Here is an 18818-nt window from a genome sequence, read left to right on the forward strand (position 1 = left end):
GCACTGTAAGTTAATAGATCTTGTATGTTTAATGGGTTTTCTCAATTTCTCCCTTGATTTAAACCAGTTTAAATGGTTTCCAATAAAGGGGATTTAGGTGGGTGGAGCAGTTGGCTGAAATATTGGATCAAATATCAACATTTAGATCAGAGACAACTTTTCGAGTGTGTGTGTTTTTTGTTTTTTTTTGTCTGTTTTATAAATATTAATATATAATAATCTAAATGTAGTAATTTAAGATGGACAGGGTTCCTCTTTAGCAAGGCCAGGTGTATGACCATTGACTACTGTTGAATATGCTTGGGAACCCCCGAAGGTCTCAAGTTCTAATGACTTTGCACTTCTCTTAGGTCCTAAAAGACTATATGGGATAACACAATGCACTCCACAAATAATACAAAACACATATCAATAAAATGCACATCATTAAATATGTAAAAGTAAAAAACTATTCATGAAATGTTAGAGCGCCTCTGAATTATATGCTTTTTCTCATTATTATTATAACTTTTTTTTTTTGTTTACACACTTTATAATTGCGGTCCAAAAGAAATTCAACATGCTGGGCCTGGAAATTTGTGGTTTAATGCATTTTAAGGTCCAGTGATTGCCTTATAAATGTATATACCGGTTTGGCCTTTAACAAAACATTACTTGCAGGATTTTGTTTAACCTAAGCTAAATCTGCTGGCCGTGAAAGGGTGGTATTGACTATACATATGACTTTGCATTCTTGGGCATAGTGTCAGGGTCCCAATTTTGTCCATGTATTTTTATTCCTCTGAAGGTCCCTTTTTAGCCTCCCCCTCTTACCAGTTAAATACTTTGTGTTATTTAATACTTTAACTGCTTTATAATTCTTGTTACAATGACAAAGTGACCTTGTGAAAATGGTCCTGAATGTCTACTTTGAAATGATGTGCTTATAAATGGATTTTTTCTACTGGATTTTTCTATTGCTATTTTCCAATTGTAGATTATAATGTCTGCTTCATACGTACATGTTAATAGGAAGGGGGTATATGTGTGCCTTTATCATATGCAGGTGATCTCCAACTTAAGAAAACCTGACTTACAGATGACCCCTAGTTAAGAACAGACCTCTGGATGTTGGTAATTTACTGTACCTTAGCCCGAGGCTACAATGATCAGATGTAACATTTTATCAAAAGTGTCTGTGATGAAGCTTTATTGATAATCCTGATTCTTACGACAATTCAACATTTTTTAAAATCCAATTGTCACAAGACCGAAAAAATGTGGCTGGAGCTACAGTTATAAAATACACAGTTCTGGCTTACATACAAATTCAACTTAAGAAGAAACCTACAAAACTTACCTACCTTGTACGTATGTCTGTACTTGAAAAAAACTTTACTTTTATTACCTGCTTGATTGATTTGTAAAATTTTATCAAAGGGTAACTTTGTAACATACTGTTATGAGACACTGTCCCTCTTTTTGCTCTGATTTTATTCCTAATATAAAGGATTTGTCCAGTTACAACAAGATATCCCCTGCCCACCATGAGAATGGTGGTCCGTTGTACCCTACATGAACAGAGCAACTGGTTGTACATATCCAACCTGATGTGCCATTCATTAGCAATATAACTGGCCCCCAACCCCACTGCTAGGACCCTCACAGATTAGTAATTTATCTTTTACTCTCCCATGCTCCACTGATGACAGATAAAGGAACCCGATAATGGCTAATGGCTTAACACTTTGAACAGTCCTCGGATAATCTAATCCTCTAAGAGTTGTGAAATATTCTTTAGGAATGGAAAGAGTTCATCTTTAGTCTGCTTATCTCTCCGCGGTGTACAGACCTCAGAAAGCTTACATACACTGCTCACTTCAGGAGAAAGTAGTAGAAAAAGGAAGCTGATTACCGAAGGCGAGCACAGTGTGTGAAACCCAGCCACTTCTCAGCCCTCCCATTTCCATAGGTAGATGTGCAGGCTCCGTGCCTGGCTTGGACACACCCATGTATAATGCACCTACACGGCCGCCATTTGTGTACATTTTAATGGAGACTTATGATGTATATTGCAAAGTTTACGATTATCACCATTTGTATTAATTTTTCTGAAATGAAATTAATTCAAAGATTTGCAAACTCTGTGTAGCGCTGTGTAATCCGTGTGCACAATATAAAAAATAAAGGAAAAAGGAAGGAAAGATGTCAAAAGCAAGGAAAGATGTATTATACCCTACATCTGGTTGCTTAGAATATTCAGGGTAATAAGAGATGGGTTGGTGCAGAACAGTTGGTGCAAAATTCTCTTGACATATGCTGTAAAAATACTATTAACTAGAATTATAAATGGCATATTTCAATTGTCATCATTTCCCTCTGATTTTATTGTAGTCTTCAGTAATGTAACCTTTGCTCTTCTAAGGGGCCAGTTAACGATTTTCTAGCCTGTCCTTCTTCTTATCTGTAAATGGTTGTGTTTTCTCAAGTATTTGTATTTTTAACAGGGATTTAGACCTGCAATGGATGGCCTTCCAATAAACTAATGTTATTACTGCTGTCAAGAAAATCGGTGCAGAGTAATAATGTGGAAAAAAGCTTCACTCACGCAGTCAAAATTGTGATGGAATACATAAAGAGATAAAAGAAGAAAACTTTGCTTGCTATTTGGAAACCTGTGTCACATTGGCATGCCTTTCTTCTATTGTAACTGGGAGACTTGTTCTCCTGACTATTGTCCAGCTGCTATCATTGGTATATAGACATAAGACTCCAGTATTTCCACTGAGGCACAGAGCAATAAATCTCTTACTCTAGAATCTGTTACAGACTTTTGGAAAAAGATTGTAGAAATTTGTTGTATTGTCCTAATTGTTTCACATAAAAGAATTTACTTAGGGATTTCTGTGTTGACGAACTTCTAATTATTCATAGATTTGTATTTTTTTTCTGGATAAGGTAGCCCAGGGCAGAGTCACTCTACTGTGGTCGCTTCTTGAATCACAGACCATGTAGTTTCTTGGACTAAGTGTACTGCACATAAAGTCATATATGATGCAAGGAGTCCCTTCTTCCCCAAGGTACAACAGCCCTAAAATTCAATCCTGGATATGGTTTGAGGGAAGCAGAAACTCATTGCCTGATATATCGCAAATACTCTCAACTTGTCCTGGACATGTTTATCAGTCTGTAAAACAGGTCTGTGATTTACAAGTCTGACAATGGCTGTGGGAATCTGCCCATAAAGGAAATCTGCCATCAAAATCAAGCATGGATAAACCATGGACAGTACTCATGTGACGAGGGTGATATACACTCACCGGCCACTTTATTAGGTACACCTGTCCAACTGCTCGTTAACACTTAATTTCTAATCGGCCAATCACATGGCGGCAACTCAGTGCATTTAGGCATGTAGACATGGTTAAGACAATCTCCTGCAGTTCAAACCGAACATCAGTATGGGGAAGAAAGGTGATTTGAGTGCCTTTGAACGTGGCATGGCTGTTGGTGGCAGAAGGGCTGGTCTGAGTATTTCAGAAACTGCTGATCTACTGGGATTTTCATGCACAACCATCTCTAGGTTTTACAGAGAATGGTCCGAAAAAGAAAAAACATCCAGTGAGCGGCATTCTGTGGGCGGAAATGCCTTGTTGATGCCAGAGATCAGAGGAGAATGGGCAGACTGGTTCGAGCTGATAGAAAGGCAACAGTGACTCAAATCGCCACCCGTTACAACCAAGGTAGGCAGAAGAGCATCTCTGAACGCACAGTACGTCGAACTTTGAGGCAGATGGGCTACAGCAGCAGAAGACCACACCGGGTGCCACTCCTTTCAGCTAAGAACGGGAAACTGAGGCTACAATTTGCACAAGCTCATCGAAATTGGACAGTAGAAGATTGGTGGTGGTGTCATGGTGTGGGGAATATTTTCTTGGCACTCTTTGGGCCCCTTGGTACCAATTGAGCATCGTTGCAACACCACAGCCTACCTGAGTATTGTTGCTGACCATGTCCATCCCTTTATGACCACAATGTACCCAACATCTGATGGCTACTTTCAGCAGGATAGTGCGCCATGTCATAAAGCTGGAATCATCTCAGACTGGTTTCTTGAACATGACAATGAGTTCACTGTACTCAAATGGCCTCCACAGTCACCAGATCTCAATCCAATAGAGATGTGGTGGAACGGGAGATTCGCATCATGGATGTGCAGCCAAGAAATCTGCGGCAACTGTGTGATGCCATCATGTCAATATGGACCAAAATTTCTGAGGAATGCTTCCAGCACCTTGTTGAATCTATGCCACGAAGAATTGAGGCAATTCTGAAGGCAAAAGGGGGTCCAACCCGTTACTAGCATGGTGTACCTAATAAAATGGCCGGTGAGTGTAATTTAAGGTCATTCCCCTTTACATTTGCATAATTTACCCCATGTACAGGCAGTCCCCGGGTTAGATACAAGATAGGGTCTGTAGGTTTGTTCTTAAGTTGAGTTTGTATGTAAGTCGGAACTGTATATTTTATCATTGTAATCCCAGCCAGAACTTTTTTGGTCTCTGTGACAATTGGATTTTAAAAATGTTGGGTTGTCATAAGAATCAATATTAACACTAAAGCTTCATTACAGACACATTTGATAACTGTTACAGCTGATGATTGTAGCCTAGTAATAAACTAAAATAAATTACCAATATCCAGAGGTCCGTTTGTAACTAGGGGTCGTATGTAAGTTGGGTGTTCTTAAGTAGGGGACCACCTGTATTTATCTGATCACAACGGCCTCCATTGTGGAAGGCGAGGAGTTAGATGTCCATTGAGGCTGCTGTGATTTCTTGTGATCAGATAAATACATGGGATACTGTTTGCAAATGTTAAGGGAGAATGATCTTAGATGGTATCACAATCGTGACATTTGGTGCGAAATAGCGAGGAGGCATAAAGCATGGGGTGCTTTTAGATGGGAAGTGCCGGCTAAGGTGGACAAGCCCTCTTCTGATGCCAGGTAATAGAACTACATGAAGTTGATTTTTATGGTGATGTGAGGGGAAACTATTTTTGATAAAAAAGGATGTCATTTAGTTAATAGGGCTCTATGGAAACTTGTCACTAGTTGTATTTGTGAAAATGTGGTGATACGTTCTCTTTCATGTCTTGGTAAAAACCAGTTGTTTTTGACTAGTTATTTGCATCAGAATCTGTAATTTATCGCTTAAATAAAATGCACAGTTGGATTTGTTTTCAGAAATTGCTTTCTATTGCTATTGATTTTATCAATCAATGGTGTTTCCTACATTTCTTAGTGTTATTTATGTGAAGTATTTTTTTTCCGCTAAACTGCTTTCTTTTTAAACTAACTAATGCAAAACCCATGCTCACAATGACAACTGCAGATGGAACTAGAGTTAGCTGCGTCTAAAATATGCATTGTCTTGTGTGGGCTATGTTTAGGGATGGCACATTGGCTCCATTACTGTAATTCTGCCTAAAGTTACAGTACACAGCCTTGTACTGCTTCGGAGATGCCCATTTTAGGACTTTTGCGTATTCAACGATTTTTGTATCATTTTTGTTTAGGTAGATGACCTGTACAGGAGGAAAGCGCTAGGTAACAGCATTATTTGAGATCTTAAGTTTATCACTTGACTTTTTGGCAGAAGAAATCTTGGTGAAAGTCCACTACTTGTTGCCTTAACCCCTTAAGGACGCAGCCATTTTACAGCTTAAGGCTCAGCCCGATTTTTTGGATTCTGACTTGCTTCGCTTTATATGGTTATAACTTTTGAACACTGTTACTTATCAAAACGATTCTGAGATTGTTTTTTCCCCACATGTTGTACTTCATTTTAGTGGTAAATTTTGGCAGATAAGTTTTGCGTTTATTTACAAAAAAAAGAAAATATGATAAATTTTTTGAAAAATTTGCCATTTTCGAAATTCTAAATCATTGCGTTTTCAGGCAGATAGATTTACCACCTAAATAAGTTGCTGAATAACATTTCCCATTTGTCTACTTTACATTTTCATAATTTCTGAAATGTCTGGATAATTTATTTTGAGGTCACGCGGCTTACAAATAGAATATCGCTTTTCCGGATTTTCAGAATTGACTATTTTGGGGATAAATACAGTTTTGAATGAAATTTTACATATTTAGCATCAAAACCCCCTATATAATCTACCCATTTTCAAATCTGCACCCCTCAAGCTATCAGAAACAGCTTTTACGAAGATTGTTAACCCCTTGAGATCTTCATAGTAATTGAATCAAAATGGAGGTGAAATTTAGAATGGTCATATTGTTCCCTTATACGTTCATTTAGCACCAAAATTTACACATTTCCAAAATATAAAAAGAGAAAACCCACCATACAATTTGTTCTGCAATTTCTCCTGAGTACAAAGACCCCCCACATGTGGCTGTGACTTGTTTTATGGGCGCACAGCAAGGCGCAGAAGGGAAGGAGGGCGCTGCAGCTGCCAGGATTTTAGTTTCCTCATTGGCCCCTTTTGAAGGCTATAAAATTTTCGCTTTTTCGTTATTGGGGCCATGTGACGGCATTTTTTTTGCGGGATGAGATGCTTTTTCCATTGTTACCATTTTGGGGTTGGTATCACCTATTGTTGAAAATTTAGGAACTTTTTTTGAGGGCAGGAGTAGAAAAGCATCAATTCTGTACTGGATTTTTGACTTTTTTTTTTGGTGTTCACCGTATAGCCTAATAATCCTGTTAGCTTTATTCTATGGGTTGATACGATTACGGGGATACCAGACATGAATATATTTTCTTACGTTTTACTAAATTTGTCAAACAAAACCCTAATGTGGGGAAAAATCTATAATTTTTGTATTGCCATCTTCCAAGTGGCATAACTTTGTTACGTTTTTGGCTACGGAGCTGGTTGATGGCTTGTTTTTTGCGGGACATGTTGTACTTTGCACCAGTATCATGTCTGAGTACATATGGTTTTTTGATCGCATTTTATAGCATTTTTTGTGGGATTGAAAAGGTAAAAATCATAATTTTTGGAGGGTTTATAACAGTTTTTTTTTACGGCGTTTATCGTGGGGGTTCAATAATGATTTACTTTTATTCTACGGGTTGTTACGGACGCGGTGATACTATATATGTGGGGTTTGTGTTATGATTTAGACTTTTTTTTTGAGTTATATGTCTCTTTATATGTTTTGGGGGTTTGGGGCATTTTTAGTGATTTATGACTTTATTTTTTTATTGAATAACTTTTTTTTTTACTTTTTCACTTTTATACCATGGGACATGAAGAAGCAATCTTCTGATTGCTTCTTCATGATAATATTCTGCAATACTGATGTATTGCAGAGTATTATCAGTGTCAGCCTATGCACTTGCATAGGCTGGCACTTTGCCAGTAAGATGACGTCACAGACGCCATCTTACTGGCAATTCTTGCTAGTAACTCTGGGGTCCAGATCGGACCCCAGAGTTACTATAGCAACGATCGGCGCCCCCCGAAAACGGTTCGGGGGGGCCGATCATGGGGGAAAGACCCCCCAGATACTTGTTAGATGCCGCGGTCGCGCTGACCGCGGCATCTAAAGGGTTAAGCACCCGCGATCGGAGACAACTCCGATCGCGGGTGTTACACTGGGGTGCCGGCTATTAGTTACAGCCGGCACCCCGTGTTTCCCGATGCCGGTTCGGCTCTGATCCAGAGCCGAGCCGGCATAAGCGCCGTGGCGGATATATCCGCCACTGAGCGCTAAGTCACTGCGCTCCGTGGCGGATATATCCGCCGCGGAGCGTGAAGGGGTTAAAGAGGACCTGTCACCCATAAATTGGGGACTAAAGTAATCAGCTCCTAGTGCTTAAACAAACGCTGCGGTGATAGCATTATCAGAAATCTCCGGCGGAGTACAATGTAGACGCGGGACCGTTCGCCAAGCGGTCCGATGGATTCATGTTGGGGCGGGATTAGGGGAGGAGACTGCCGCATGACGCGCGGCAGTCACCGCTGGCCTAAGGATTGAGCAGGGCAGTCCGGGGAAGAGGTAGCGCTTAAATTGTACTCCACCGCAGTGTTAGACAGTGTTACCGGAGGTTTCCGGTAACGCTATAACCCTATCCCTGCGGCGTTTGTTTAAGCCCAATTTATGGGTGACAGGTCCTCTTTAACCCCTTAATGACCGCCCTATCGGGATTCTACGGCGGTCATTAAGGGTACTTCTTCTGATGCGACGCCTTTCTACGGCGGCGCATCAGAAGAAGATTTCGGGACATCGGGTTATTATAGTGCCGGTGTCGGGCTGTGATATTACAGCCCAGACCCGGCACTAACACCCGGGATCGGAAAAACTCCGATCCCGGGTGTTTAACCCCTTGCACGCCGCGGTCAAGCATGACCGCGGCGTGCAAGTGTGTCCCCCGTGGATCGGACCCCCCCGGTGTGCTTACCGGGGGATCCGATCCCTCCTGCCGCTGCCCCGGGTTCCGACGAGTGACCCGGGGCTGTCGGCTCCTCTTCTCACCGGGTCCTGCCTTCCTGGCAGGACCCGGCTGTAAGTAACTGAGCATGCGCGGCATGCTCAGTTACTTACACTATACACTGCAATACAATTGTATTGCAGTGTAAAGGCTTGAATAAGCGATCGGATGATCGCTTATTCAAGCCAAGAAGTAGAAAATGTAAAAAAGTAAAAAAAAAAAAATTAAATCTTTTTATAATATAATTAAATAAATACAGGCGGTCCCCTACTTAAGGACGCTCGACTTACAGACAACCCATAGTTACAGACAGACCCCTCTGACCTCTGGTGAAGATTTCTGAATGTTTTACTATAGTCCCAGGCTGCAATAATCAGCTGTAAGGTGTCTGTAATGAAACTTTATTGATAATCCTTGGTCCCATTACAGCAAAAAATGTTTAAACTCCAATTGTCACTGGGGCCAAATTTTTTTTTGTCTGGATCTACAATGATAAAATATACAGTTTCGACTTACATACAAATTCAACTTAAGAACAAACCTCCAGACCCTATCTTGTACGTAACCCGGGGACTGCCTGTAAATAAAATAAAAGTCCCATAATCTCCCCAGTAACACATAAAATGCAAATAAAACACGTACATATTTGGTATCACTGCGTCCGTATTAATCTGTACAATAAATCTAAATCAATATTGAACCCGCTCGGTGAACTACGTAAAAAAAAAACTCGAAAAACTTCCCATAATATACAATTTTTCATCAAACACCATCACAAAAAATGTTCTAAAAAGTGATCAAAAAAAGTTACGGTACCTAATATGATACGACTGAAAAGAACAACTGTTTTCGCAAAAAATAAGCCCTCAACCAGATCTGACAACAGAAAAATACAGAAGTTATGGCCCTGAAAAGTTGTCAATAGTAAAAACAATGCGATTTTCTCCAATATTGGTTTTGCTCAGGAAAATTGAGCAAAATAAGAAAAACTATATAAATGAGGTATCACCGCAATCGTAGTGAACCAGAGAATAAAGATAAAATATTATTTTTACGTTACGGTGAGCGGGGGGGGGGGATGCTCACAATCCAAAATAAAAATTGATGATTTTGTTTGTGTTTGTGAAATAGTTAATAAAATCTCATGAATAAGCTTTAGACTCCCAAAATAAATTATTTATACATTGTATCTCATCCCATAAAAAATAAGCCCTCATATGATCGCATTATCAAAAAAAATAAAAATTTATAGGTCGTACAATGTGACAATACAAATCTGCTGTGGACGGCGGCCTCCATTCATTCTATGCTCGGCCGTGCGCCCGTACAGCAGTTTACCACCACATATGGGGTATCAGTACACTCGGGAGGAATTGGGCATCAAGCGTTGCAGTGCGTTTCATCATTTAATTTATTCTGAAAATGTCAGTTTTGGCCTAAATGAATGTATTTCCAAAAAAATTCCATAGTTTCTAAATCGCAGGTCCATATTTTTTAACCCATGTGAAACACTTAAAGGGTTAATGAACTTAATAGAAGTTGTTTTAAATATGTTGAGGGGTGAAGTTTCTATAGTGGCGTAATTTATGAGGTTTTACTATTATTTAGGCCTCTCAAAGTCACTTGGAAGCCGAGTTGTCCCTCAAAATGTGAGTTATGGCAATTTTCATGAAAATAAGAAAAATCGCACCTAAAGTTCTGCGCCTCATAACATCCTAGAAAAATGACCGGAAGCATAAAATATCATCCCAACATAAAGCAGATATTCTGTAAATGTTAATTATCAAACTTTTTGGGTAGTTTTACTTCCTGTCTGGAAACCAGAACATTTCAAAATTGGAAAATGAAGAATTTTTACAAACTTTTGCCAAATTTTCACTTTTTTTCAGAACGAAACGCAAAACTTATCACTTAAATTTTATAACTAACATGAAGTACAATGTGTCGCGAGAAAACATTCTCAAAATCACCAGGATATGTTAAAGCGTTCCGAAGTTATAACCAATTATCGTGAGACATGTCAGATTTGAAAAATCGAGTCTGGTCATTGAGCTGAAAACTAGTGTCGGTGATAAGGGGTTAAAGGTTTACTTTTAGCAGGTAAAGTGGACTTTTCAGCTGATCAACATTTAAGTAATGATACATGCATTTATAAACATTCCTTAATGCTTTGAGTCTCTGCATGCATATAGCTACTTGACCTTGTGTAATATAGCAGTGCCTTGCCTACTAGAAACACAAGTTCCCCTATATCTCCAGGAAAGATTTGATTGACTTAGTTTTGGTTTTTAACTTGCCCACTGGCTTCCGACAAGTCTATAGGTCGGTACATAAAAGTATTTCTACAGTAAACATCCACTGAAAAGATCATCTCATGGTTAATGCCTAGGGATATACTTGGTGGCCAAGGTTAAGTGTATGCTTTACAATGAAAGAAAATATAGGATAATGCTAATCCGTTCATCCGGGCACTTGTTGCTGTAATTGATTATTAGAAGAAGTCATGTAATATGCTCACTACTTTATCCAATTAGTCCACAGCCAAGGGCACTTATGCATGGAAATCAATACAGTCAGAATATGTTGAATGCATTTGTACACCCACATCAGTGCAGGTTTGGAAAGGGAGAATAGGAAAGCACAAAACGTCAAAAAAATACATTTATAGATTAGGTTAAACGTATTAATGTCTATCATCAGTTAAAGGGAACCTGTCACCAGGAGACCCATTTTCAGCACTCCCCCAGTCCCTACAGAGCATAGTACATACACTGCCAAAGTGTTTTTGTATAAAAAATTGGTTTTACAGAAAAAAAGATATGTTATATTGTACCTTTCATTAGCATCTGCTGTGTGACTAGGCAGTTGCCCAAGGGGGGGGGGGGGGGGCTAGAAAGGAGCAGTTACCCCCCCCCCCACCTTTGGGAAACATGTGACCATTTCAAATATATGAATAACTCCCGACACTCGGGATTGGCTGTAGAGCAGCAGGAGGCGTCGCTAAGCCAAGTGATGGGTGTTTTCATATATTTGAAAAGGTCACATGGAGGAGTGGTTTCCCAAGGGTGGGGGGAACTGCTCCTTTCCAGCCCCTACCATTTGGCAACTGCCTAGTCACACAGCAGATGCTAATGAAAGGTACAATATAACATATCTTTTTTTTCTGTAAAACCAATTTTTTTATACAAAAACACTTTGGAAGTGTATGTACTATGCTCTGTGGGGACTGGAAGAGTGCTAAAAATGGGTCTCCTGGTGACAGGTTCCCTTTAATTGTTATGTATTAAATATACATCAGAATCAAGATTGTGCTAGTAATGGGCATATGCAATGATGCTAATGTACTATGTTAATATGTAAACCCTATATCTTGTTGATATTGATCTCATTGAGTAAATAACTTTTCTTTATCTCTTGCTTTTAAAGCAATACTGCAAATTTGGTGTGAACATATATTTACCATAAAAGTGCACATTAAAGGAAAACTACCTTTTGGTTTGATACATTATGAAGCAAACATACCTTGAGAATGCTGTAGCTACACTAATGTAGGATCATATCATAGTTAATGCTGAGTGTTTTTGCTGAAATACAGATATAACATGATAATGAAGCTCTGTCGCTTCTATGGCTCCTTCAGCGCTTGGTTCAGCGTTTCTCCTAGAACGTGAGTTTTTCTCTGCCAGACAGAATAATCAATTGCTGCACCATTCCCGAGCTGCTGTGTATCAGTGATCCAGCTCAGGTTGATTAGTCATGCTTGACTAACCTTCATTTGTAATTCCAAGCTGCCGCGTGTTTATCTTGGCAGCCATGCTGACCCAGCTTTCCCAAAGTCCTGAATGTTATAATTGTTTTTTCAGCAAAACCACTCAGCTGAGGGATTAACCAAGATATAATTCTGCATCAGTGTAGCAACAGCATTCTCAAGGTATGTTTGCTACATAATGCATCAAATCAAATGGTAGTTCTATTGGTTACTGGATGGCAATATCCGCTAAGTTTTTTTTTTTACAGTGCTAGCATTTGTGTTTGCACAAATATGTTAACATTTTCTAATGCATTGAAAAGTGCTTCTGACTGTCCTCCATCAGTGGTGTAGTAAGAACATGGAGGTTGTGGCCTGTCCTGCTAGTGGATGATTGTATTGTTATAGCTTATGATTTAGTCCTTCTGGTTGGGTTTAGGAAACTTCTCAAAAAAAAATAGCCATTTAATCTTTTTGTTAAATATTTTTTTATTTTATTTTAGGTAACATTCAAGGAGCAACAATTGTTGATTCTCTTGATACTTTATTCATCATGGGAATGAAGGATGAATTCAACGATGCTAAAGAATGGGTGGATAAGCATCTAGAATTCAATGTGGTGAGTCAGACTTCAAGTTTTCTTTACAGTGCTTCTTAGGTTGCCTCATAGACATTCATTCTTGCTTATATGTTTAAAGTGAAGTATAGTACACTTTTAAAATTTCTTATTGTTTTATGTTGGGACCAAACAGATTGGAATCGCTTAAGTGAAATCACTGGTCACTACTTCATGTAAATGTACTTTTCACCCTTCTGAAATACAATGTATAAGAGCAGTAGGTGTCCCAAAAAGTAACCCATCCCTCAAAATATGAACTCCTGTTTTTGTATTTTTGAGGCAGGTATTTCTACTGTGTAATGTCTTAATCTGTTCTTCAGTGGACCTTTGCCCTGTCCCCCAAGCCTATAGAGAATTTCCGGGGAAAAGTAGTAAATTACCAATTGCACAGCATAATAAGATAACTAGCTATAATCGGGAATGGTGACCTACCCTCTTCAAAGGAAATACAAGACAGCATTTACATATTCTGTTTGACAATTCTTTATTTATTTAACATTTTTACATTTGAAATTTTGTTATTTTCTCATGTGACTGGAAAAAGTCCTAAAATAGCTACCCATTACAAAAGAGATCAACAGCTATTGTCATGTGGGGATATTGTATTCTATGTGCATCTCAAGCTCCAGCTTGTCATCAATTAAAGGAAGCAGGCAGAAGCCTGTGTACCTGTGAGCAGCATATCTTTCTTCTCATTTTGGTTTCTCTATTCTGTCTGCGACCGAATGAAGCAGCATAAAAAATTACATTGTCTTTAAGAGAAGCGAAGATTTACTGTTTGCTAAAGATTCACATGCATATGTAAGGTGGTTGGGTCTTGAGTAACAGACATTTTGGGGAAAGTGTTTAAATAAAAAAAAAAAATAAATAAAAAATATTTTTCCATTTACCAAAAACGGTGCTTTCACATTGGCAACTTTTTTTTTTGTAATACAATGAAAAAGGTTGAAAACTATTTTATAACCATACATTAATTTTGTGCCTGTTGTGGACAGAACTAGAACTTGTGCTTGCTTGCTGTACCATGCACTAAAGGGTAAACAATTGCCATAAAACTGACTGTTGAAGGATTAGTATGTATTTGATTGGTTGCTCGGAATACATTGCCCACGCTTTGACTTCTAAATTGAATTGTGGCATTGGGACTTTTTAAGCTTAGAAGTACCTTAGTTTTGCTGCAAAATGCAGAGTAATGTGGATTAATTTAGTCTCCGCCATTGGTGATTTTTCCCATGATTCTAATGTTTTCTGTCATTGTTTAATACCTTCGAGCAGCTTTCTAAATCAACCGCGAAATCTCTGCTGGTGTGAAAATGATTCTACATTTCATTGCAGAAAAATGACTTTGCAGGCTAACTTTAGCTTCCCCAATACCAGAAGCTTTAAAAAACAGAAGTGGTGTTTTCCATCGGCGTCCCAAGCTTTCCGATTTTTGGTAACATGGCTTACAGCAAGTTCCTTTAATACAGGGGTGCATAACCGTGACCAGCAGAGCCTTGATTTGCGAACAGCACCCTGCTGCCAGCAGATCCCAGAACACTGTGCATCAGTATAATGAACTGGCTGGTTGCAGGGCGCAGGATTGGGGTCCAGTGAGGTATTCACAATTATTACCTTCCTATTACCTGCTTCCTCTGGAGCTGATCTGTGGCTTTGCTGCACTCTTACAGCCCCTCTCTCACCTCCAGTACAGTATCTGTGTGCTGGACCCGGCTGCAGTGTGAGGGCCTCCCCTTCCCTCCTGTGATATGCTGAGAGAGACCTATGGAGAGGGAGCTGTGAGAGCACACCGTCCTCTGTTTCCCTAGGTATGTCTCCGTGTGTCCCTGGCTTCTGTGTGTTCTGGGGGATGAGGGGGGTCTCCTGGATAGTCTGCTCTGCAGGTCTCTTGTAATATACACCTGTTCTGCAGGTCTCCTTGATTATATGTCTGCTCCGGAGGGTCTGCAGTATTGGTCTCCTCTGAGAACAGGGTCCTCGTCTCCAGTATTGGTCTTCTCTGGAGGGTCTCCAGTATTATAATTTAGACTGTGGCTTGAGAACTGGATTTGTAGTCTGCTTAAGGGTCTTTTAGTTATTGTTTCTGGAGTGGCATTTTGTGCTTTATTTTGGATTTTGGCACATCTAGGGTTCTGGTTACTAGTGGGGCCCCCTGGAGTTGAGTGTGAATCGTCCCCTTGGACTGAGGTTGTGCACCACTGCTTTATTATGTTTTGTAAATCTAACCAAAAAAGGGACAAAAGTGAGGAAATTCCAGTGTAAAATCTAAAACAATTTTTTGGGATGTGTATGCTGAGCTGCTGTGAGTTTTTACTCCGTGTATTTACATTTCATGAAGTTTATTTAGTACTATTTAAGTTAAAAAAAATATACGTTTGTATACGTATATGTTTGCCTAGCTGCTCCAGTTGAATGTTTTTAACCATTTATGAATATTGATACCACTTATACAATTTCATGTTTAATAAAAAATGTTGTAGATTTTACATTGGAATTTTCTCACTTTTGTCCCCCTCTTGGTTAAGTTTGTATCTCCGTTATGCTACCAGGCGCTTTCTAAGGTAGCATAGGGAAATTGCATTACCATACAGTTTTGAGTTACAAAGGATGTAGTTTCGAAGTTTTTCTTATGTTGGTGTATTGTATTATTTTTTGCTAGTGTTTCTTTTCAATCAGAATTTGATTTTGAATTATGAAAAAAAATCTAAACCTATAGTTTATGTGATCTGTACCGTATTTTTTGGCCTATAAGGCGCACCAAAAATCCTTTAATTTTCTCAGAAATCAAAGGTGCGCCTTATAGGCCGGTGCGCCTTGTATATGAACTTATACAGAAATGTGCTAAAGACAAGATGTACTGTACATTTACCAGTGTTTCATAGCTCCATCCCCACAAATTTCCTGCACCTTCCCACACAGTATACAAGGTCCCTAGCTCCTGAAGTGCCCTGGCACCACAACTAACATTGTGCCTATCCTGCCCTCCCCTAGCACGGAGAGACCGGAGCTGCCATAGTGCCACCACGAGGCAATCATCATCATCATCATCAGTAAACAATCCCCCATACCTGACAGCTCTGTAATGGGGAAAGAGAAGGAGCCACAGGGAACACCACAGGAATAACACCCTGCCTGAGGAGGGAAGGAGAAGGGGCAGAGGGAGACCGCTTAACCTCTGCTGCATCACCCTGCATTAACCCCCAGCAGCCCATACCTCTGAGATCGGAGCTCTCTGACACGCGGAAGACAAGTTTCCCGGGAAGTGTAGCTGGCTAGAACTGTGCACAGGTCTGCCACCTGATGGTCATTTTTAGGTACTGCATTTGATCCTGCGCCTTATACTCCAGTGCGCCTTATATATGAACCTAGATGTCTTAGCAGGCATTTATTAGAGGTGCGCCTTATACTCCAGTGCGCCTTATAGGCCGAAAAATACGGTAGTCTAATCTGATATGATTTACTATGTTGTGTACATGAGTCTATGGTGTGGAATAGCTGCTTCCACACCAGCTCTGCCCTTCCTGCATTCATTCTCTGCACAATATTTATGCACAATTTTCCAACGCATTTTAGGTTGCTTTTTCTGTTCGAAATATATGAGTTGGCAGATAAAATGGAGCAGAGAAGACCACCTTATGATTATTTTCCAGTAGGTTCTGGTAGCTTCATTTTAGAAATTATTAAAATATCCCTGTAGTTCTTCTTTAAAGGATATCTTCCATCAGAGTTACTGATGGTAGATGTCCCAAATTTACTTGTTCATTATGTCTTCTAGGGGATGACATTTTTGTGTGTCCATGAGAGGACAGATTCTCTTAAAAATGACTTTATAAAATTATTCAAATGAGCGGGGGTGCTCCGGCCTATGGTGTAATACATCTGAATTACACTGAGTCATGTGAAGAAGAGCTTCCTCTGATCCTCTGATCGCTCGTTCAAGCCAAGCTGTAAAAGGAAAAACAGTTAAACACTTAATAAAAACACTTTTTTTTTTAGAAAAAGAATTAAAGTAAAAGTCCCCTGAACACAAGCATTCCCTATACACATCTAATAAAGTTTAAAAAAAAAAAAAAAATCGCCAAAAAAAACTCACATATTTTGTTTCACATATTATTGGACCCGCTCGGTGAACGCCGAAAAGACAAAACCCGAAAAACTTGCCAAAAATGTATGTCCAAATTGCCAAAAAAAAATCGATTGTATAGCCGTTATAAAGGGACAATGCATAATCTGCTCTGATTGGCGCAGCTTCCTTTCGATGCCCTGGCGTGTGCCGTACAGCAGGTTACCACCACATATGGAGTATTGTTATACTCTGGAGAGATTGGGTATCAAAGTCTGTGGAGCGTTTTGGTATTTCATCCACTGAGAATTTGTGGATTTTATGTAAAACACATTCATTTAGGCAAGAAAATTTGAATTTAAAAATTGCATTTGATTTTGTTTTAACCCCTGTAAAACAATTAAAGGGTTAACAGACTTCATAAAATTTGTGTTGCGTAGTTGTGCGGTGTAGTTTCTATAATGGGGTAATTTCTGGGGTTTTACTTTTATTCAACTAACGTTCAAAGCCCCATAACATCCTACAAAAATGAGAGAATGCGTAATAAAACATGTCCACATAAAGTAGACATTTGGTAAATGTTAGTTATTAAGTTTTTTTGCTATTATTACTATGTGTGGAAAAAGTAGAACATTTTGAATTTTGAAAATTGAGAATTTTTCAAAATTTTCACCAAATATCTGATTTTTCTCATAAATGCAAAACATACCACCAAAATTTTTCAACTAACATTAAGTACAAAGTGTCACGGGAAAACAATTTCAAAATCACTTGGATATGGGTTTGAGTATACAGGAACAGTAGGATGGCCACAGCCCTGATAAGTGATGTCACGGGCAGCTGAAGCATGAGTGCACAACGCCGATTGGTGGGGTATCAAGGTGTCAACTCTTGTGGAGCTCACATGGATCTTTTTAATCACTCATTACACTATAAACCCATGATGAACCACTTCTAGTCTTTATTAGACCACCACTAAGCAAAGCTATGTGGCCGATCCTATTCCATGGAGTAGACCCAATGCTGGCTGAGTTCACTTGCTGTCCTGGCACTGTATGGTGCTTAAATCTTTATGGCAGTTTAGGGATGTTATTTGAGTCAACACAATGCTGGTTTGACATAGCAACCTGGTTTATTTAATAGAAAACAAGAGGGGTTGATGCTTTTTGACTATATACTGTATCCGGGATCTCAACCAATACAGTGACTCCCAGCAGTTATGGCCACCATTAAATTCGGGAATGTGTGAAGTTTGTACCATTTTGTAAACCTGTCTCCTTTCATACTGTGGATTCCTATTTATCTTTTTAATCTTGGTTTACAATGTAACTTATTTCAATACTTTTCTTTCAAAAAAGGGTTTGCAAGAAAATACAGTGTAAATTAATATGTGCATATTTTAATTAGGACACATTAATATTCCATGGCTTTGTAATCCAAAGTATATTTTCATTATCATGCCCTGCAGTTATACCAAAGTCAGACTTGTCTCCTCTTAGGTAATTGCATTTCAGCCTTTTCTTATTTCACTGTAAGATTTGTGAAGTGATAGTTATTTGCAGAGTTATCGCTTTTAAGAAGTACATGTCCATTTTAAGGCTATAGAAGGACGGCATAGCTTTGTATTCCATTTGTTAATCTTCAATAGATTTCAATTAACTCTGTATTTGGATTATCCTCTTGATTTTTCTCTTATTATAAGTAGAAGAAAAGCTTTCAGGATTATTTTAAATTGACAATTTTTTAGATATTCTTTTTAATTAATGTAAAGAGTTGTTGTATACTGCCGTTTATATGCACAATATCTATTCATGCTGAAAGCTTAGATTACAGCAATGGATTCATGAAAAGTCAGACCTCACAGATTAGTTCCATATTACTATGAAACGAACCCTGCTTGCAAGAGCTGTCCAATGTAGTCCTGGAGAGAGCACTACATGT

At 39.0% G+C, this 18818-nt stretch overlaps 1 protein-coding gene across 1 annotated transcript in view; it reads left to right on the forward strand.

Moving 5' to 3' along the window:
- The window catches only part of MAN1A1 (mannosidase alpha class 1A member 1), a 133813-nt gene that overhangs the window by 38573 nt on the left and 76422 nt on the right, over positions 1-18818 (forward strand). The window contains exon 4 of the mRNA XM_072141681.1: positions 12699-12814. Within this exon, the coding sequence (XP_071997782.1) occupies positions 12699-12814 (116 nt within the window). The remainder of the gene's footprint in view (positions 1-12698; positions 12815-18818) is intronic.

This window comes from Engystomops pustulosus, chromosome 3, assembly GCF_040894005.1.
Source record: "Engystomops pustulosus chromosome 3, aEngPut4.maternal, whole genome shotgun sequence".
NCBI lineage: Eukaryota > Metazoa > Chordata > Amphibia > Anura > Leptodactylidae > Engystomops > Engystomops pustulosus.